The sequence below is a fragment of the Rutidosis leptorrhynchoides genome, chromosome 5, assembly GCF_046630445.1.
Source record: "Rutidosis leptorrhynchoides isolate AG116_Rl617_1_P2 chromosome 5, CSIRO_AGI_Rlap_v1, whole genome shotgun sequence".
Classification (NCBI taxonomy): domain Eukaryota; kingdom Viridiplantae; phylum Streptophyta; class Magnoliopsida; order Asterales; family Asteraceae; genus Rutidosis; species Rutidosis leptorrhynchoides.
Window position 1 is genome coordinate 371,526,273 of NC_092337.1, and position 23,080 is coordinate 371,549,352.

General features: G+C 36.1%; 2 protein-coding genes across 2 annotated transcripts; both read right to left on the reverse strand.

Annotated features, from left to right (window-relative positions):
• Positions 1-3,335: 3,335 nt before the first annotated feature.
• LOC139850691 (clavaminate synthase-like protein At3g21360) lies at positions 3,336-4,975 on the reverse strand. Its single transcript, XM_071840247.1, has 3 exons — positions 4,610-4,975; positions 4,278-4,531; positions 3,336-3,888 (listed from the first exon to the last, which is right to left on the reverse strand). Exons 1-3 carry the CDS (start codon positions 4,973-4,975, stop codon positions 3,543-3,545), a joined length of 966 nt encoding a protein of 321 aa, XP_071696348.1. The 3' UTR covers positions 3,336-3,542.
• A 4,285-nt stretch (positions 4,976-9,260) lies between these two features.
• LOC139849733 (uncharacterized) lies at positions 9,261-12,976 on the reverse strand. The gene is made up of 5 exons (XM_071839360.1): positions 12,539-12,976; positions 11,920-12,435; positions 11,640-11,762; positions 10,502-11,555; positions 9,261-10,141 (listed from the first exon to the last, which is right to left on the reverse strand). The coding sequence occupies exons 1-5, from the start codon at positions 12,974-12,976 to the stop codon at positions 9,261-9,263; spliced, it is 3,012 nt and encodes a 1,003-aa protein (XP_071695461.1).
• Between the last annotated feature and the right edge of the window lie 10,104 nt (positions 12,977-23,080).

A 23,080-nucleotide genomic window follows, 5' to 3' on the forward strand; every position in this document is an offset into this window, starting at 1 on the left:
CAGACTCACTAATGCATCCTAACAAACTCGATAAGACACACTAATGCAATTTTCTGGTTCTCTAAGATCAACGCTCGGATACCAACTGAAATGTCCCGTTCATATCGATTATAAACGTTTCATATTAATTGGTTTCGTTGTGAGATTTTGACCTTTATATGAGACGTTTTTCAAAGACTGCATTCGTTTTTAAAACAAACCATAACCTTTATTCTATCGATAAAGGTTTACTAATTATAACGTAGATTATCAAGTAATGATAATCTAAAATATCACGCTTACACACGACCATTACATAATGGTTTACAATAATTAATATGTTACAACAAAGTAAACTCTCGAATGCAGTTTTTTAAATAATATTAAATAAGCATGGACTCCAAATCTTGTCCTTAATTTTGTATGCAATAGCGGAAGCTCTTAACAATCACCTGAGAATAAACATGCTTAAAACGTCAACAAAAATGTTGGTGAGTTATAGGTTTAACCTATATATTTATCAATCGTAATAATAGACCACAAGATTTCATTTTCATTTCTCATAAATACACATCTCATATCAGGCATTTCGCAAACTGCATAGAGATAAAAATCATTCATATGGTGAACACCTGGTAACCGACATTAACAAGATGCATATAGAATATTCCCATCATTCCGGGACATCCATCGGACATGATAATTTCGAAGTACTAAAGCATCCGCAACATGGATGGGGTTTGTTGAGCCCAATAGATCTGTCTTTAGGATTCACGTCAATTAGGGTGTCTGTTCCCTAATTCTTAGATTAACAGACTAAAAGGGGCATATTCGGTTTAATAATTTAACCATAGAATTTAGTTTCACGTACTTGTGTCTATTTTGTAAAACATTTAAAAACTGCATGTATTCTCATCCCAAAAATACTAGATTTTAAAAGTGGGACTATAACTCACTTTCACAGATTTTTACTTCGTCGGAAAATAAGACTTGGCAACGGGTCGATTCACGAACCTATAACAAATATATACATATATATCAAAGTATGATCGAAATATATTCATACTATATTTTTTTACGTTTTAACGATTTAAGTTTGTTAAGTTGACAGTCCAACGTTAGTAGTCCACAATTAATTGTCCATAGTTAGTAGTACAGAAATAAATCAATATTATCTCGAATCAACCCACGACCCAGTGTATACAAGTCTCAGACTCGATCACAACTCAAAGTATATATATTATTTTGGAATCAACCTCAACCCTGTATAGCTAACTCGAACATTATCGCATATAGAGTGTCTATGGTTGTTCCAAATAATATATATAGATGACGTCGATATGATATGTCAAAACATAGTATACGTGTCTATGGTCTATCAAGGTTACATAATATATGTTAGACTACATGTATAATACAATATAAGTTAGTTAAGTTATGGTTAGTATAGGTTTTTGTAAATTCATCCTGTAGTCAAATTAACCATTTTTAACCAATTTTGTTTTACCCATCATTTCTTCGTTTTAAATCCGTTTTACGTGAATCAAATTGTTATGGTTTTATATTGAACTGAAATTTATGAATCTATGAAAAATTATAAGTTTATAGTCGGAAATATAAGTTACAAGTCATTTTTGTAAGAGGTAGTCATTTCAGTCGAAAGAACGACGTCTTGATGACCATTTTGAAAAACATACTTCCACTTTGAGTTTAACCATGATTTTTGGATATAGTTTCATATTTATAAGAAAAATCATTTTTCCAGAAGAATAACTTTTAAATCAAAGTTTATCATAGTTTTTAATTATCTAACCCAAAACAGCCCGCGGTTTTACTACGACGGCGTATGTCCGGTTTTACGGTGTTCTTCGTATTTTCAGGTTTTAAATCATTAATTTAGCATATCATATAGATATAGAACATGTGTTTAGTTGATTTTAAAAGTTAATTTAGAAGGATTAACTTTGTTTGCAAACATGTTTTAAGGGCAACTAAGTATTGAAATGCAGTATTAATTAATATTAATATAAGTATTAGTCTAATCATTTCAATTAACCTCTATTGTTTAATTTATTTTTCTTAAACGAGCTTAATCGAACTCGGATTTGAATTTGAGCTCCAGTTCGAATTTGAGCTTGTAAAAAAACTATTAGGAACATCGAGTTCAAATTTCAACATAAAAAGAGTATTCGAGTTCAAACTCAAAGAACCTACGAACTTTTATATCAAGTTAACACTCGAACAAAGTAATTAAATTTTCAATGAGTCAAGCTTATATTCTTATTGTTAACAACCCTAATCAAGATAATTGGTATTAACAAGAAAGATAGTGAAGAAAAATCATAAAAATTAAAATCAACTACAACCCACTAGTACTAGCAATATAGACGGGTAGTCGACAACGTTTAACTACAACTTTGATGACATAATATAGGGCAAATGGCCCAAAAAGGTAACATAAGTTATCAAATTTGACAATCAAGGTAACCCCCAATTCGCACAAGTCCGAAAAGGATTCCAATTTATTTTTTGCGCAAAAAAAGAATTGCGTGTTCAAATTTTTTAAAATTGAGGTAATATCCAATGAACACAAAATCTAAAATCGCGAATTACTTCAAATTGAAACTTGGAACAGATTCCTAGTGCTTCGATTAGCATTTGTTATGAACCAACTTGATCCAAAACATCACGAAAAACAACGAATCGAGATGAACAAGTCGTTTTGTTCATTAGATATTACCTCAATTTTAAAAATTTTAAACACGCAATCCTTTTCTTGCGCAAAAATTAAATTGAAATCCTTTTCGAGCTTACACGATTTGAGGGTTACCTTGATTATCAAATTTAGTAACTTATGTTATTTTTTTTTTTTAGGCCATTTGCCCTATAATTAATGTTCATTAGCGCATACGTAACATATATGCAGATGGAGGTAGACAACAAAATTTTCGTTGTTGACGTAGATGATAGACAATGGTCACCACATTGCCTTGTGGGCCCCGTGTCGCTTTAATCGTTGTACGAAATTGAGGGGCAAACGACGAATAAGAGAACGATGATGTTTGTATTTAAGTGATTCATATTTATAGTTTTTAATTATAATTTATTATTTTTTTATTAACCGAATACCAATTATATTTTAACACATTATTCACAACACCCACAATACCCCAACATTTATTTAGAATAACGCCCCCTCTATCTCACAAAACATAAATCCTCACATAACACCATAAAAAAACACAACACCATAACAAAGGATCCAAGAACAAACAGCTTATTTTTTATTTTGTACTCGAAAGTGAAAAACATATTCTCCGTATATTGAAGACATAAGATCCAAGACATGTATAATCTATAATAATAATTTTTAAACATTGATAAAAGTTACCCTTTGTTACCTTATAAGATCAATACCAAAGTGGCAAAACAACAAATTATTGAGCACATTTAAACATGTTAAACTTGATATATAATCGCATACTTGATTAAAGCACGTACACACCAACACCGCCATTCTTTATTTTGATCCATTATGATTTATGATATTAATTTCTTGAAAACTATTTGCATGTAGCAACCAACACTCGTCTTGGAGCAAGAGATGGTCTTCTTCCATGAAGAGTAGCATAATTATCAAGGAACAACACATCTCCTTTTTGCCATTTAAATTGGATGCTTTCCTCCTCTATTATTTCTTCACATCTCTTCACTATGTTCTCGGGTATCTCAGTCCCATCAGCCATCATCGCCGAGCTAAGTTCTTTCCCATGCATCCCAACCAAAGTATTGAACCACATTCGCCTTCGGTTTCTTTCCTCAAACACTTTTGTCAATGGCCTTGGACCTAGAATCGTCTTTATACCATCGTTTTCTAGCCATTCCACATCCATCCCTAGAGCCCTTGCTCTGTCATGTAAATAACATTGTTTAGAGTAGTATTTAATGCCTAAACGACAATGAACTATTCGATGATGGGAAAAGACAATATCACACAATTTTTACTACTTTTATACCTATATGAGTAAATGTTATATCTATGTATATGTACGAAAATGTATTATATATATGAGCATAAATGATATGATGTATGTGCCTAATGATAAATCCAAAAACTGGCATAGTATGATATGACCTCATTACTAATGTAATGAGTCAATGTGTATTTTTATAAACTATTGTGCAGATGCCGTGTAGAATCATACCAATATCATATCCACAACATCAATAATAATACCCTATCTTACGTATGCGAGATTGTTAGCAATACACAAATTTTTCATTGTATGTATATGTACCTTTTCTCAGCTTCTTGTTTGTCATTTGTTGCAAAAGCATCTTGCCATCCGCGACCTCTCATGGAGGTTTTATTGTCATTGCTAAGAGCGGTGAATGTGTATTTCAATCCCTTGGCGTCAGCTTCCTCCACAAACTCAGGGAACTCCTCTAGCATTCGTTCGGTGACCTTAAAGCTTGGTACAAATGGAGTCTCTCCGCCCTCTGGTGGTGGAATTTCACAAAAGAGTATCACCTTCTTTGGAAACTCTTTTATCTGTTAATCATTATATCATTTATTAATAAAAGCGAGTTTAGACAATATATGGTAAGATGAGATACTGATTTGACATACCAAAACCATTTCATGATGGTAGTAAATAAATTCAGAAAGTGGGCCTTCATTCGCAGTCCAAATTCTTCCATGGATATGTGTTCGTGGGGCTGGCCCCACGTAACGAATATCCTCCCAATCAAAGGCTTCCACAATGTCGTTGAACTCAACTGCATTCTTCACATCAAATCCTCGTATCAAAACCGCACTGTTCTTTGTCACCATCTCATCAAACCATTCCTTGTTGTTCTTCAGGGTTTCGAGTAGTGACTCAATCCCATTCTTGCTTGGCTCTGGTGGTGTGAGCACTAGTGGCAACGTCTCACCATCTACCAACTTTTCGCCTTCACATTTGCCTACTTTAAACTCCTTGCAATTGTACTCCATTTTTCTTACTCACTTATGGTAATTATGGACTGACTAGTTTGGAATGACAAAAATATGGGGTTAGGAAAGGCGTATATATAGCAATAAATTAAGTACTCTTGCCGGCGGATCTACATATGTTCTTTTCAATTTAAGTCTTTCCAAACACTAAATCCACAGAATATACCTAATTATTGATGGTTATTTTGAGCTATATTGGTCTCACCAAATGTTGATCATATCAAAGATACTCCTTGTTTTCATTCATAAAGACAATAACATTAAAAACACACTTCTTATATAAATACTCCTGAATGACTTTACTTGTTAAAGTATAAGTTCTTTAACTAAACCCCTTCACCCAATGTTGATCATATCAAAGATATTCCGTTGTTATTAAAGCATGAAGACAATTACTGTAAACACACTTGAAATCGTTTCTATGACTTATTTTATTTGGTTTATACCTGATTTTGTCAACATCTTATATGGACTACATGCATAATTTGTAGTACATGTAACATAGCGCGCTATATTTAAAAAATGCCGCAAGAACCTTAATGTATATCACAAAGACAAGTACAAAAAGGATACCGATACCAACATCATATCAAACAACTTGTTATGCTAAAAAGACACAATTTTAGGACGCGTTGGCTGATAATATAATTGATAAGTGAATGAATATGATGAAATTAGAATCATATTTCATTATTTCCGTTTATGTGTTTGAAATATAGTAAAACATGAAGGAATTAAGTACTTCAACTCAAAGGATTAATCTATTCAATATTTATGCAATGCATTGTTAAAGTGAAACAAAACAATGATATCAAAATTAAAATGTCAAACGATGGTATATACTCCGTATATATGAACCAGTGAAACAAAGCAATGATATCAAGATTAAAATGTCAAACGATGGTATATTGTGTTGGGACACAGGTCCCTAACTTATCAATAATTAAAATACCAACATAAAAAAGCTTGTATTTGTTTTATTATGCAAAGAAGAAAAGAAGCAAATAAAGTACGGAAGACTACACCTTGGTGCTTCACTTTTTAATTTACTGAATACAATAAGTCCTTAAATACTACTTAAAACTACCATCACCCACTAACCACTATGTTAGACCACATCTCTATCCTCCCACGTGCACCTTACAACTCGGTAACACAAATACTAGGACTAACCGATTCAAATTAAATAATAATAATCAATTAAACTAAACACATAACTAGTACTAACATATAAACTAAATACTAATTAATTATTAACCAAAGTTGCAGCCATCCAATTTAACATGAAAATAACCGATTAATCCAACAATCACCACCTTAATTGATTTGTTCATGGTACTCGTTCTCCACACTTGTAACATCTACCGTGACTCTCCCGGACATGTTCAACACCATCTCGACTCACCGGACTCCCGGCCTCATCCTCGGCCACGTCCACAGTCATCTCGGTTTGAACTGTTCAACACCACCTCGGCTCACAGGACTTCCGACCTCTTCCTCGGTCACGTCCACAGCCATCTAGGTTTGAACATCCATTGCCACAATACTGTGTGTTTCCCCTTGACTTCAAAAACCATCCTGATCACCCTTGTTCCAAGAAACTTTCACACCACCCAAGAAATCAAACCCTGGCCATGGGCTCTACCGATCTCTTGTCCCCGGTTAGTCTCTTTTCACGAACAAGTTTTGAAAACCTCGTAGACACCATCAAGAACACTTTTGACAACTCCAACTTTCCCGATCATATTGCTCATGAAGCTCTTCCACCACCCACGAAAACAAACCCACCTGGTTATACCGATTTCTTGTACTCTGGTTTAGCTTCTTCTCATGAAACTCTTCTACCACCCAAGAAATCAAACCCACCTGGTTATACTGATTTCTTGTACCCCGGTTCAGTTTCATCCCACGAACAACACGACCCTAGTTGAAGCCGAACCTTAGCTCTTGATACCAATTGTTGGGACATAGGTCCCTAACTTATCAAATAATTAAAATACCAACATAAAAAAGCTTGTACTCAGGGGGTGCAACAGGGTGATCCCCTTGGTCCGCTACTTTTTGCTTTGGTCTTACAACCCTTGGTTTCTAAAATCAGAGATAATTTTGAGGTATGTCTTCAGGCGTGGTATTTGGATGATGGCACTATTATTGGGGACACTTTGGTGGTGGGGAAGGTTTTGGATTTGATTATGGAGGACGGGCCTCGTTTTGGGCTACATCTCAACGTTGAAAAAACTGAAATTTTCTGGCCTACGGAGGACCCTCGCAGCAGGCTCGTAGGTGTCTTTCCTCCTAATATTGCTCGACCTTTAAATGGTGTTAAGTTGCTTGGGGCACCCGCTAGTTCCGATCCTGGGTTTATTGGTGATCTTGTGATGCAAAGGGTGACCAAGTCCATTGCGCTTATGGATAAGGTTGCTAAGCTTGATGATCCTCAGTGTGAGTTGTTGTTGCTTAGGGCATGTACTGGAGTTTCTAAACTCTACTTTTCCTTGCGTACTTGTCCTCCTAGTATATTTGAGGCGGCTCAACGCGCTTTCGATGGAGCCCTTCGATCTTCCTTGGAGCGTATTGTTACTGCTTCAGGGCCTGGGTTTGGTGATTGGCAGTGGCGGCTTGCCACCTTGCCATTTGCATTTGGAGGGCTTGGTGTTTATTCTGCGGGAGATGTTCGTCATTATGCTTTCCTTGCATCTCGATTACAGTCTGCTGGGTTGCAGACCAAGCTCCTACGACATGCTGGTATTGTTGGTCTTGGTCGTGCTTTCGAAGATGCTTTGGGTCTGTTTAATCAAACGGTTGGGTTTGATTTTTTGGGTAATCAGAGTGAGGTCGCTGCCCCAATACTCATGAAGAAATTGGCAGATGTTTATTTCACAAAGGTTACCGCTTCTGCAGAATCCACTTTTTCCTTATCTCCACGACAATCGGCATTGTGGAAATCACAACAGGGGGATCACACCTCTGCTTGGCTAAGGGCAGTCCCTATTTTGGGGTTGGGTCAGACGATGAACGCAAAGACTTACCGATGTGTGTTGTGTTACCGGTTGGGTGTTCCTTTGTTCTCTGTCTCGACGGCATGCTCTGCCTGTTCACGGGTTTTTCATGGGGATATTTTCGGGGATCACGCGGTGTCTTGTGCTGGTATGGTGGGTATTAAGCATCGACATAATGTTGTTCGGGATTCCCTTGTTGATGTTTGTTATCGATCTGGGATTTCAGCGAGAAAGGAGGTTGACATTGGGTTGTCTGGAGGGAACGACAGGGCCCTCAGACCTGCAGATGTGTTACTTTATTCCTGGGATCGTGGTCGTGATGTTTGTGTTGACCTGACAGGGTCTTCTCCTTTGACACAGTCTGGGCTTTCTAACTTCGTCCCTGGACGTGCTGTGGTTGATGCGGCTCGTCGGAAGCGGGACAAGTACGAATCTAGCTGTCAGGCGATTGGTTATGGTTTCATTCCTTTCTCATTTTCTTCGCTTGGGGAATTAGAGAAGGAGGCTGTTTCTTTGCTAAAGCGGGTTCAGAAGATTTCGATGGCGCAAGATATTGGTGCCGGTGCTGCTACTCATATTTTTACTAGGATAGGTTTTGCTATTGCTAGAGGTGTGGGGGCCCAGATTGTCTCTAGGCTTCCCACTAATTTTTTGTAAGTTTTAAAACTTTTAAGTTAATATAATTTCCATTTCCATAATAATAATAATAATAATAATAATAATAATAATCAATTAAACTAAACACATAACTAGTACTAACATATAAACTAAATACTAATTAATTATTAACCAAAGTTGCAGCCATCCAATTTAACATGAAAATAACCAATTAATCCAACATATTGAACTCGCCAATTCATGGGAAACAATAGTAGCGTAAATATTAACTTACCATACAGGCATACATAGATAGTAGATTTTTTTTTTTTTTTTTTTTTTTTGAAAAGCCAAACTTTATTAGAGAAAGAAAAAGAATACAAAAGGAGAGGCATTAGAAGCCCAATTACAACTCGAAAAAACATAGAAAACCCGAGAGCTACCATATACATACAATTGAATCAAAGAATAAAAATAAACCTAGAAAATCTCGAGGATAAAAACAGGAAAAGGCTTTCATCAACCGATTTCTAGTAATAGGAGGAACAACTTGTGCAAAACAAGCTGGGATAGAAATCGCGGTACAGTGCTGAGAACTCAGCGACAAAGTATCCGATCCTACCCCACTTAGCCCTTACCTACACAGAAAGCGGAAGAATCGAGCAAAAAACATGTATTGAATAAATAAATTAGCCGATACCATCTTTAGGCGGGTTTGCATCGAACATTCTCGGGTTTGAGATCCAATTAAGCCAATCAAGGTTGCCTTTCTTCCATCTGGCGTTGATCCATTCAAAGCATTTAGCTTGAATATCCGCGACAATTTTTGAAGAGCCAAGAGTATCTTTGCCGAAAACATGGTTGTTTCGATTTTGCCAAATAAAATAACACGTGACCCAAACAACGGCTTGCCAAATGGAAAGTCCTAGATTAGAATTTAGCATGGGATTCGGGCACTTGGATAAATCGGAGAGGCATGTAATGCATTGATGGTCCAATTTCCACCATTTAAAAATCCTATTCCAAATATCCAAGGAACTTTTGCAATACAAGAAAGCGTGCTGAAGAGTTTCAATGTCGTCATCACATACCGGGCACCTGGTAGAGTGGAGATTTATACCTCTTTTATCGAGCTCGGTTCTCACCGGTAGCTTGTTAAGGCTAATTCTCCAAATGTGGATACCAATTTTTTGAGGAACCAAAGGATTGAGAAGAGTCGGGATCGGTGGAGACTGATGCGTGGAAGTTAGAGAATTCAGAATGGACATGAGTGAGCATGTTGTGAAAATCCCTTTACCACAGTGTATCCATTTCCAAAAAGAGGTCGGGGAGTTGGAAAAATTAAATGCTCTCAGTGTGTCCGATAAAGCAAGAAGTTCATCCTCGGCACGCCATTTGGGCAGAGCTTGCCAAGCCCAATTTAAGTTGATGATGTTCTCGGACTTGGAGACTCGGTCAGCAACAAACGCGTTCTTATCTAGTTCTAGCCGGTACAATCTCGGATAGGCATCTCTTAGCGGAATACTTCCACACCACTTGTCGTTCCAAAAACTCGTGTCGTAGCCACAACCTACATCTTTAACAAACGCATTAGAAATATTAAACCCTAACTTGATTAGGGCTTGATCAATCTTAATAATATTAAATCAAGTTCTACCCGAATATTTTTTTAAAGTGTTTTCCGGTAGAGAGGAGATACAACCCAACCCACCACTTTGCCCATAAATACTTTTAATAACTCGAACCCAAAAAGAATTTCCATTTGAAAGGAATCTCCACCACCATTTTGCTAGGAGGGAGAGATTTTTTAATTTTAACGAACAAACATTTAGGCCACCGGATTCATAAGGCAATAAAATTTGATCCCAGCTTACCCATGCCATTTTTTTATCCTCGCCGGATCCCCCCCAAAAAAAATCTCGACGCATACCTTCAAGATCCTTAATTACCTTCAGCGGAGCTTTAAACAACGAAAAGTAATATTGCGGGAGACTACTTAGAACGGATTTAATGAGGGTAAGCCTTCCACCGTAAGATATACTTTTAGCTTTCCAATCTGATAATCTTTTTTTGAATTTTTCAAAAATCGGTGCCCAATTTTGATGTTTCTTTAAATTAGCCCCAATGGGAAGGCCGAGATAAGAGAACGGAAAACAACCTTCTTTACAACCGAACCACGTGGCAATATTTTTTAATTCTACATTTGAGGTTCCAATACCATAAACACAACTTTTGCCAAGGTTAATTTTTAAACTCGATAACTCTTCGAAACATTTAAGAATTTTCAAAGTGTTTCTGACTTCCGCCTTGTTATATTCACCAAAAATTATCGTATCATCAGCGTATTGCAAGTGTGACACAACAACGTTATCCTTTCCAATTTTAACACCATTAATTAGATTTTGTTTAACCGCTACATTTAGAAGGTGGTTTAATCCTTCACCCGCAAGAATGAAGAGGAAGGGGGAGAGGGGGTCTCCTTGCCTTACCCCTCTTTCGGGGAAAAATTGGTCGGTGGGGGACCCATTAATTAAAACAGAGATAGAAGTCGAGGTTAAACATGATTGAATCCATTTTACCCATTTATCCCCAAAACCCATGAATTTCATAATTGACATAAGGAAATTCCAATTTAAACAATCGAAGGCTTTTTCAAAATCGTCTTTAAAGATAAAACTTTTTTGCTTTCTGGATTTAAGGTCATCAACGGATTCGAGAGCAATTAAAACGCCGTCCAGAATATATCTATTAGAAATAAAGGCGGTTTGCTCCTCACCTATAAGCCTCAGGATGAATTTCCTAATTCTATTTGAAAGAATTTTGGAAAGGATTTTATAGTAACTTCCAATGAGACTTATAGGCCTGAAATTTGAGAAATTAAGGGGGTCCTTTACCTTAGGGATGAGCGTGATGAAAGACGCGTTGCAACCATTGGAAATTTGACCCGCCTCCCAGAACCAGTTTAGAGCATTTATGAGGTCACCCTTGATGATGTCCCAAAATTTGGTGTAGAACAGGATATTGAAACCATCTGGTCCCGGAGCTTTGTTTTAACCGCATCCTTTTACCGCATCTAAGATTTCAGATTCTGAGAATTTTTCTTCTAGAGCTTCTGACATGTGCTTATCCAATTTTGGTCCTTCCCAGCTGTTGAGGGCCCATGTCTCTATTCTGTTTTCCTTGAAGAGACCCTGAAAAAAATTAAAAGCTTCAGTTTTAATACAATTAGGGTTAGAAGTCCAAACCCCTGCAGCGTTAATTCCATGTATGTTGTTCTTTTGATTCCTGCGACTAATATATGAATGAAAGAACTTGCTATTTTCATCTCCTTCAATCGCCCATTTAAACCTCGCTTTTTTGCTTGAGCATTTCTACATGGATTTTTTCCTTTTGCAATAGCGATTCACGGTCCTTCATCCAGTTGTTATATTGATTTTCATTAAGATCCACAACCTCAGCCTTTCTTTCCCATTCATTAACAGCATTAGTCAGTTCCTCAATTTCGATATTTAGTTTGCCATGAGATGTGGCATACCACTTCCTGAGTTCTTGCTTGACTAGCTTAAGTTTGTCTCGAAAGATACAGTCAGGCCTTTTGCTATTAACTTTAGTTGCCCAAGCTAATTTTATCACTTCATGAGCATCTTTATGTTTTAACCACTCATCAAAAACTTTAACCGGTTTTGGCCCGAAATCAACGTTTCCATCTTTTAGAATAGGAGGACAATGATCAGTATGTTTTTTTATCAAGAACCATGACGTTGATGTTAGGCCATTGCTGAATGAAGCTTTCCGAAACAAGGAATCTATCAAGTTTGCTAAACTTTTTGCCATTATCACTGATACGCGTGTAGATTCTACCACCTAAAGGTATATCAAACAAGGAGTTTTCTTTGATGAAATCGTTGAATCGTTTTGCTCTTCTTTCACAAAATTCCGTGTTTCTTCTTTCGGAGTGAAATCTCACTTCATTGAAGTCCCCAAAAATTGCCCACATTGCATTCTGATGCTTCATGATTTCTGAGAGATCAGCCCACATCTTTAATTTTCCAGAATCGGATTGGGGACCATAAGTGTTAACGAGCACTAGTTCCGTACCTGCACCTTGCCAAATTCCTTTTATCGCAATAAAGGAGTCTCTTTCAACAAAACAGTTAGCATTAAAAATGTTTGGGTCCCAAACCATAAGTATCCCACCCGAGTTACCATTTGATTTTTTGAAAGCGTATTTAAAATTACTGCAACCCCAAATTTTTTCCACCCACTGTTCAGAAATTGTTTCAGATTTAGTTTCTTGAAGAGCAATAATGTTAGGTTTTTGTTGAAAACACAATTTTTTAAACCAATTAGATTTATATTTATCATCTAACCCTAATCCTCTAATGTTGAGAGACAAAATCTTCATATTAAAAGATAGAAAATCACGAAATTGGAACAGACACAGAAGGAGTACCTCAATTCTTAGCCATCACTTTTTTCCTGGTCAAACCGAGAATTTCACCCACTTCTTCACAATTCAACGAGTGATCAGATAGAGAATGGAAATCTTTTGCACTGGAACTACAGGAGTTGCTTCTTGATTTATTCTTCGAAGCCTTATGTTTTCTAGCCGGATCTCTGGCTTGATGTTTAGCATTCAGAAATTTGGATGAGGAGTTCCATTTTCTAATACTAGTCCAGATGGAAACTGAAGAAGAGTTGCTACTGGTCTTCCTTTTTTTGTTGGGGTGTTCGCATTTAGGTTTTGTATGATGGGAAGAAGCAGATGAACGATGTGATTTGGAAGAAAGACGTTTTTGTGTTTCATTCAGAGGATTGGTGTTCGACTTGAACACAAATGTTGGGTTAACTGTTGGGCTTGTATCATCAGAATTAAAACACTCATTAGCCAGGCCCAATTTATCATTGTCATGGTTTAAGTTGTTGTTGGGTAATTTAGTTGGGCTGTCATCACGATTAAAAGAGTATTGGGCTTGGTTAGATGGGCTGTTATGATCTGGACCAAAACTTTCAGAGACTTTATCATCTAGGTTCCCAAGGGAATCTGAGTCATTTTTACTTTTTGGGGATTCGGTTGAACAACCATCGGAACCAGAAACCTCATTTAAATTAGTTGGATTACCTAGGCATTCATGAATTTGGGAAGACGAGTTGAAGTTATCTTCATGATTGCACTTTTGACCGTTAGCCTCCTGGTTCTCTGCATCGCAATTAATGTCTAAATCTCTTGCTGACGTGTCAATTTTTGATCCATCATCTTCTTCGGCAAAAATCGGGAAATCGTTTTCCGACGGGCCATCTTCATCGACATCCTTTTCAGATTCTCCAAGGAAGGACTCGTTGCAGTTTGAATCATTGATATCATCCTCAGAGTTTGTTTCTTCCATTTCTATTTCCACGATTCCTTTTACATCTTCTATGATTTGGACATAAAAAAGGTTGCCTCGAACTTTAACTTGTACAGTGTTGTTGATTAGCTGTTCTTGACCCCACATTTTAACTAACACTTTCCCACAAACAAGATTTTGATTTCCGTTGAAGTTGCAGTTGTAAAGATCATAGATTTTGCCATACCATCCCGCTATCTTTCGAAAGTTATTCTCTGACCAACAGTTGATTGGGACCCCTTTGATAGTTAACCATGATAATCTTGCTGACTGGAAGCTTTTTTCGCCTACCCTTCGGATGTTCTGAAGCCACTTTTTAAGAATGTGATTATCATTATTTAGAATATTGTCTACAGTGGCCCCATCTTCGAATGTAAGACATAGCTCTAGGCCTCCTAGGTATTTTATATTAAAATTGGATAAACCTTCCGCGTTACACAAGGATGGGAAATCTTCAATTAGATCAATGTTGATAATTTCACCAATGATAGCTTTCTTAAGTATCTCTTTGTTGGAATCGTCTTCCTCTAAATCGATGAGTCGTGGCTTGGAAGTTGGATCTTTGGGTTTGTTGTTATGATGATTAAGCTCAAGATTGTTATCACAGGTTGTAGGTTTTGGCTTGGAAACAAGTTTTGGCATGTAAACAGGTTTCGGCTGGGTGGGTTTAGGTTTCGGTTGGGTGGTTTTAAAGTAGGTTTTTTTGGGTTCATTAGGTTCAAGAGGGGTAGATTGGACAGGTTGATGGTGATGAACATCGGTGTATTGTTGTGCCTTACCTTTCCTATCGTGTGCTCTATAGGCTCGAAGCCAATTTCCACTCAAATATATGGTGTTTAGACGCTTAAGTAGAAACTCTACATCCTTGATATTAGAGAATCGAACAAAACCGTATTTTTTTCCATTCTTCAGAGTTTTGCCCAACGGAATATAAAGGTCTGATACCTGGCCATACCTTTTAAAGAAGATGAGTAGGTCGTTGTAGTGCCAATGGTCAGGAAAATTGAAAAACATTAGCGAAGTGAGATTTGAGGGATGTGCACTGAAAGAACTGTGTTTTTGGAGTGGTATATTATTTGGGAAGGTTGCAGGCGATTGTTGATGTTTGCCATATAAACGAATCAGGTCATGATAATATTGGGTGTATTTTTTAGGTTGATTTCTCTCGCCACTGATCCATTCACCTTCTTTGGCATTATTGTTGAAACGAGGTTTGAATGTGTGAAACCGGTGACTTTTGGCCGGACTGGCTGGGGTGAAAGGTGAAGAAGGGAATGGGAAGGGTTGCCTCATCGAGAGAGAATACATTACCCTATGTCACACAGAAAACTTTTACTCCCTCTTTTACTCCCTCTTTATCCCACTTGCCACATAGATAGTAGATTAATATTAGAATTTTACTTGGTCCATTATTGGATTTCGATTTGTATGGAAAGTTTGTTACAAACTTGTTCACCAACATATAGAAATGTGATCAAGTGAGAATGTTCTCATTTATATAAATGCTGAGAACAATCTAGACCATCAATGCTTTTGATCAATGGTTAGAAATTTTAAGAGTATTTAAAATTAAAAATAAAGAAAAAGGGCATAAGTGGAAAATTGCACCCTTAAACATCTCATCCACTTTGTATCCTATAACCACCTATCTCTCTCTCTCTCTCTCTCTCTCTCTCTCTCTCAATTGTGGTATGAAATTCACGACGTATTTAGCATAATTCCCGGAACTCTCATTTAATTTTAATGGAGTTCCATATACAATATCAAAATATTCCTTATTTTTTGCATGTATCGCTAACCGTTAAAATCTTTTCCTATACATTCATGCGGGCAAAGTGGCATGATTTATAACAGAGAAGTAAGTTTGGATGCAAGTAATTTTATGTTCTGGTGATCCATAAATATAAGTGTTAAATAGTATCGATTGATGCATCGATATTATTATTAAATCGAATCGATGTATCCACGTACTGGGTAATTTTATAAAAATAGAAAACACTTATTTTTTGGGCATCCTTCTCTTTTATATTTGTAAACACAGAAGCAATAGACGAGCACATTTTTTTTAACGGCCACGAGTACATTAACTGATTGAATATTACTCCGTATAGATCTGTTTTACATACAAAATAGTGAAAATACCCATTGGATGTATTTTTATGAATTAACAAAAGTAATCCTTCATCCAACCGGCCTGTGTTTTTGTCCGGATCGTCGCGAGTAAAAGGGATGCATCACGATGGTAATTGAAAAAGATCAACAGGGGAGATTTTGAATCCTAACTGGTAGTTAATTCGTTAAAGGGATGCTAAATAACTTTTTTAAGATGAACGATGGATGCATGCCGATCATAATTAATGAACAAGCCATATACGTAGCATTTGTTAAAAATGGGCTGTTGATCTTAAAAGTGTACATAGAAATTATGAATGCAACGTGAATATATGAAAATTAATAAATTTTATGAGTTTAAGCCTAAGAAATAGGATTGTAAAAATTACATTTATACCCATGTTCTCATTTTATATATTTATGAGAACATTCTCATGGGAATGCTACCCCCAACATATATATATATATATATATATATATATATATATATATATATATATATATATATATATATATATATATATATATATATATATATATATATATATATATATATATATATATATATTATGATTTAACGGAAGGAGAAGGGATCATTGAATCTCAATGTAGTCGACTACATAATTCCCTCTATAAACTCTTCTTTTGATTTGTCTTCTACTTCCGATGATACACACACAGACGCACCTAACACACCAACATGGTATCAACTAGACTCCATTGTCTTACAATAGATTTATGGGACGATATCACACTACCGGTTGTATACCATCCTTACTTCGGATTCGACTACTTAAAACGCGTAGGAGAGGCTTCAAGGAATTTTTCTAGATAATCAACATTCGCGAGCTCTTTATCTTAACACACAGTTTTCAAATCTGAGAAAGGAATATTTCCCTTACTTCCAAGAATTAATGCTTCGTGCGGACCAGTTATCGAAGGTGGGCGAAACTGTGAACAATAGCCATCTTGTTCTTCAACTCATCGTCGGGTTACCGGAAAGTTATGATAGCTTTTCACAAATAGCACATCGAAAGTGTTAGTTTAATGTGCACGTCATAATCCAAATCTATACTACCATTTCTATGTAGGCCTATGGGGTTACACACTTTAGCACTTAGACACCAATTATTATATATTGTTGATATATAATTATATAACTTATATTTTGAGAAAGCGTAACTTAATGAAATATGATTTAATTGAATTAAATAATAAGAGTTTTATTTTTAGTTATATTTTAATTTAGAAATTAAAATATAGTTAAATTAGTGAAACTTAAGTCGGTCGACATATCAACTTGTTTTGTAAGTTTTCTTATTTATGAATGAATATCAAACTTGAAATCATCTAAATTATTGAATACATATAAGTTGGATGATAGAAAAAAAAGGCGGTTTTTATTTTTTAAGGCTTAGAACCCCTTTTGGTACTTATGCGCCGCAGAAAGAAAAATCAAAGAAACGAAATTAATTTCTATCATGTTTCGTCCACATATTTGGATATAAAACAATATATGATATCGTTTTTCTGGTTATACGGACTAGCATCCGATTGGTGTTGTTCGAGGTGTTGTGTGGATCAACCATGGAGATATTCATACACTTTGAATATATGTTTAATCTTGACGTGGACAATTGTTTCTACCGTTCTTGCATTGCAGTGAAGGTATATCTAAACTCCAATTTGTGAATTAATTATACTGTGACAATTTTTAGCGGTGTAATTCGATCTTGCTGGGAACCGTTAATCGTGCGAAAGTTTATAATAAAATAAATGATGTTTATTTTAATGTTAATAAAAGATGTTTATTAATGAATAAAAATATTTTTTTTCATGTTCCGTTGCGTTTATAAAATTTAAAAGTACATACGATTTTCCATAAGTGGTATTAGAGCCGTTTTTACATCGTTTTAATTGTCGTGTGATTATTCTTTAGATCTAGCTTTGTGGTGTATTGGTGAAAGTCAAAACTTTTTTTATTTTTAAGTCAACTCAATTGATTTAGACTTAACCTCATGACGCACAAATATGATTGAAAAAATATCACTATTTTAAATTGTAGATTTAATTGTTATGGCTTGAATAATTATTGTAATTGTTGATTGTTTTATTTCATGGTTATACACATGCATTGTAACCATGGACAAGCCATATGTTGGTTTTAATAATGTAGTTATTAAAATTGTGGTTACATACATAGCCCATAATGCCTCGACCTATGTATTTGGTTTTGTGTGAATGTTGTGATTGTTGGTCATGACAATTTAAAGTCATGTTGGTTATTGATTTGTTCAGAGGCCATGAAGCCAAAGTTGTACTGTATTAATTTTTCAATGTGATAGTTTTGTAATTAGGTTATTTAAAATTGTAAAAGTATTAGATTAGTTGTACTTTTCAATTTTATATAAATGTAAAAAGATGAAGATTGGGGATAAAGATGCGACATGAAGTTTGGCTTAGAAGATGGTGCACAAATCAAGTTAACAACAATGGCGTTCGACAAGTTTCACTTGGTTCTTGAATCAAGTCGGAGCTATAATATTGTCCTTCGTTTGACCTCTTGATCTTATGTCGGCTCATGGGATCAAGCATATGATTTTGGGCTAGGCTATGTATGTATGTATGTGATGCATGATTGTGTTTTATGTTTCCGCATTTTTATATGTAATTGTTGATTATAGTAAATGCTAATTTTTTTTGATGGAAACGTTAAATAAAACACGTAACGAGTTTGAAGATTAAAATTGCTGATTTTAAAAGTTAAACTCTAACGAGTTTAAAATTGATGATTTTAAACTCAAATAATATATATGGGCGACATCTTTTAAAATTGTTTTAAAACGATACACGTTTGTGTATATGTTATTTTTATAGCTATAAATTAAATAACAAACTAGACGCACAAACATAATCGACATATATAATTGGTTAAAATATTTTTTAACTAATAGTGTAGCGAATCTTGTGTGCATGCATTATTCGTTGACACAAACTTTTTTCAAAATACCCGTCAAATTTAAGTCATGCCATCCAATGAGCTTGCAAACTCTCCTCGTTATTTTTCCGATCTAGTGAGACTAGGCTGAATTATAGCCACAAGGTGGATTTTTCGATCTAGTGAGACTAGCGTGAATTTCCACTGTTTCCAAATTGGACGACTTAATCGTATTCACGGTGAGACCTGAGTTCGAGGCAAGGATGAGATAAACATGTCAATAGATAATAGTGGTTTGTTGGACTACATATATTTCTAGGTCCCATAAAGATCTAAGAGTTGCACTTGTAATGCAATTGGTACCCGCTACCTACCAATAGACTCCATAAATGCTAGCTGATCAATAGATGTGGCTATGGAATCTCTATGTGGATCTTAGGCATTCGTAAATTAATTGCTTAAAAAATATATATAAAAGCTTGGGTAGTTAATTAAAGCTCAATATCAAAAGTACTAAATTGAATCTTATACATGTTATAGATGTCAAATAATCAAAAGGTAAACCCAAACACACTTCCTTCTTTGTTGGAGAAGGATAAACTCAATGTTCAAACTTCCTAGACTTGCACTGCAACCTGAGAACTGTTCTCAAGCATAAATGGAAGTTGAACAAAATTTAGAACCCTTATTCGTTCTTCAGGATGTGGCAGTTGCTGTTACTCAGCAAAATGCTTATCGGATGTTGTTCGATGATAAGGAAGAAATGGGATGGAAGGGTGAAAAAGAATAAGCCGGATACTTTGTGGAAGGGATATGGCAAATCATTTGCCAAGAAAAAATATTCCACCTTTCAAGAAAGAAATCCTAACTAAAGATGCCGAATATTTCCATAGTGAAAAGGTTGGCAATTGGAGATGGAAGTTGTCTTATCTACCAATCTGAGCAGAGAAAAGGCAATGCTAGTAAGACTAGCAAACTCGGGTATATTTCATTTACAGTTATATACTTTTTCTAGTGATTCCTGGATCTTTGTTAACCGGTCGTGGCCTTCACACCTGCAACAATATGAAAGAAATGAGAAGAAGTAATAGGCTGAAGAAAGGCACACTGAATTTGCGAGTGGGCAATGGGAATCAAGCTTCGGTTAAAGTCATTGGTCACTATGAGCTTACTTTTGCAAGTGGTCTTATTGTTTTGTTAGAACAATGTTATAATGCTCATAGTATTATGAGCAATATAGTTTGAAAGATGTTGGTTTTGAACTTGCATTTACGCACTTTGATATTTCAATTTCCGAGGATAATATTTTTATCTTAATGTCTATCCAAGTGATGGTATTTTTCAAATTGATATGCATGGTGTGATTTCAAATGAGAATTCTATGTATACCTGTACCGCCAAGCAATTCAAGCAACGCCTGAATAAGACCTATCTATGACATTGTCGTCTTGGTCATATAAACAACGCATTTCAAAACTCCATTCTTATGGACTTTTGGAATCAAATGGCTTTCATTTGATGTATGTGAGTAATGTTTATGTGAAAGGATGACAAAGGCTCATTTATTCGATTTAGGTGAAAGAGCTACATATCTTTTAGGACTAATACATATTGATGTATGTGACCCTTTAAAAAATGTCTAGAAATGGTGAATCTTACTTTGTTAAATTAACTATGGTTACGCTAGATATGGTTATATTTACTTGCTGAAACATAAACATTAAGTTTTTGAAACGTTCAAGTTCTTCAATAGCGAATTAAACAATCAGCTTGGAAATATCATTAAATCACTTCACTCTGATAGAGGAGGTGAGTTTATAACTCAAGAGTTTTTGGACCACCTGAAGAATTATGTAAGACCCGAACAATAACTGTACAGTAGTGTATATAGGGTGTATATGGTGTGGGGAGATGTATATAGTTAAACAGGGGTCAGAGCCTGCTCAGGCCTTTGTGCGCGCCGCGCAGGTGTAGGTGTACGTGCCGCGCACCTGCACTGTTGGCGGATTCCAGCTTTTTATTTAAGTTTAATGGGGGTATTGTGGTCTTTTCACATGAGAACAAGATAGGGCATTAGATGGCCAGTTTGGTGGTGGTTGAAACACATTTAACTTCATCACTAACCTTATCTTCAACCCCAAATCAAATTCTAGAGAGAGAAGAGTGTTCTTGTGAGAGAAAGCTTGAATCAAGGAGGAAGAAGCTTGATCCGGGTTAAAGCTCAAGTATTAAAGTTGTTCATCTCCTCACTAGCTATGTTGTGGTTGTGGTGGTAAGATCTAATCTTGATTTCCTTGTTTTGATTTGTTTAAGGGTTAGGGTTTGGGCTAGTGGTGAACTTAAGACCCATATTTGATGATTTTGGGTGTTCTTGAGTAAGATTGAGTGATGAAGACTCAATAGCAACTAACCTAGGGTTTCAAAGTGTGAAGTGGTGAGTTCGAGTCTTAATTGGTTAGTTAATTACTAGCACACCTAGTTAATTGGTAAATGGGTGTTAGTTGGGTTAGTGGATGACCTGAAATGGGTGTGTTGACTTTAAATGGTCAATTGGGTAATGATTGACCTAATTTGGGAAAGATGGGTGTGAGATACCTCGATTTCGAGGTAGTTAGTGTTGTTGGACCTCAAGCACTAGCTTTTAGTGGTTAATGATGGTGTTGATCTTAAATGGACGGTTTTGGTGAAAATGGGGCATTTAATGCATTTAAGTCATTAAATGCACATGAGTGAATGGTTGGTGTTTAGTCCAACTAGTTTGTGTGTTGATTGAGTACTTATTGTATTAGGTACTTTGCCTTGAAGCTTGCGGAAGTATAAAACATTCACCGAAGGCGTTAAGGTGAGTGGAATGATTATATGCGTATGTATATAATGTATTTATTTGTATGCTATGGTATGAACCAAAGAGCCGATAGTGCCATAGTATGTGCGATTGTGCTATGATGTGAACCAAAGAGCCGGTAGCATCATAGTACGTGTGTTGTAGTGTGAACCAAAGAGCCGGTAGCACTACGGCACGAGTTGTTAGAGTGTGAACCTAAGAGCTGGTAACACTTTAACGCGAGTATGACTCGGGTTGTGATGTGAACCAAAGAGCCGGTAGCATCATAACCGATGCGTATGGTGTGAACCAAAGAGCCGGTAGCACCATGACGCGAGAATGGTTAACCATGGTTGTGTATTGTATTGTAGCATATTGTATTATGTCGATTATATGTTATTGATTATGCTAGTTGCGGGTTGTTAGAGATTATTAGCTTCGTACTTGAGATGGTATGCTAATTGTATTGCTAGCATGTATGCGGTATGTGTGTAAGCGAGTGCAAGTAGGTATATCATATATATGGGTATAATTATTGCATTCACTAAGCTTTGCTTACCCTCTCGTTGTTTATCTTTTTATAGGCTCCGGCGGAGACAACGGTAAGGGCATTCGTATGGATTAGAGATCCCGCTTGTTTGTTAGGGGACGCTTTTGGATGTTATAACTTTCGGAGTTTGACCGAGATTTGGGTAGTTTAACCCCCAAACACCATGCTTATAGTGTCGTTTAGAATTTAAACTAGTGTGGTCGAAACTCATATTTTTGTACGAAACTCGTATTACAGCATATGTGGGCCCGGTTTCGTAAAACTTATTTTATTATTGAATCGTGTGAGTTTTAACTATTATAACCTGGTGTGAAAAGCGTTTCGTCTAAATATGTCGGGAAGTGGGAGATCTTTATTTGAAAATTGACAAAATCGGACAGAACTGAAAGGGGCTTGTGCGCGCCGCGCACCCATACTGTATAAAAAAAAAAATTTAGTTCGCGTGTTTGTTTGGATATTGGGTTGGGTTGTTACAAGTGGTATCAGAGCATGGTCTAAGGGATTTAGGCGACTTGAGATAGGTGTCTAGACTTAGACTTTATTGTATATGCGCGTTATGCGGGACTTGTAGGAGACGGGTCGAACCGAGAATTGGTTAGTGCCTAGGGTTTGGTGAACTAACTATACGCTAATTGTTTTGTGTTGTATTTGCAATCATCAAGCAAGATAGACGTTGTACTATCAAGTTAACGCGACGT

Bases quoted from the DNA above. Each gene is read 5' to 3' on its own strand.
- LOC139850691 (XM_071840247.1), bottom strand. From the start codon at position 4,975: ATGGAGTACAATTGCAAGGAGTTTAAAGTAGGCAAATGTGAAGGCGAA. The intron at 4,532-4,609 runs GTATGTCAAATC...AATGATTAACAG, and splicing joins ACCATCATGAAATGGTTTTG to ATAAAAGAGTTTCCAAAGAA. The intron at 3,889-4,277 runs GTACATATACAT...TTTACATGACAG, and splicing joins AAACAAGAAGCTGAGAAAAG to AGCAAGGGCTCTAGGGATGG.
- LOC139849733 (XM_071839360.1), bottom strand. From the start codon at position 12,976: ATGAAGATTTTGTCTCTCAACATTAGAGGATTAGGGTTAGATGATAAA. The intron at 12,436-12,538 runs GTGAGATTTCAC...ATATACCTTTAG, and splicing joins TTTTTGGGGACTTCAATGAA to GTGGTAGAATCTACACGCGT. The intron at 11,763-11,919 runs GTTTAAATGGGC...AATTTTTTTCAG, and splicing joins TGCTCAAGCAAAAAAGCGAG to GGTCTCTTCAAGGAAAACAG.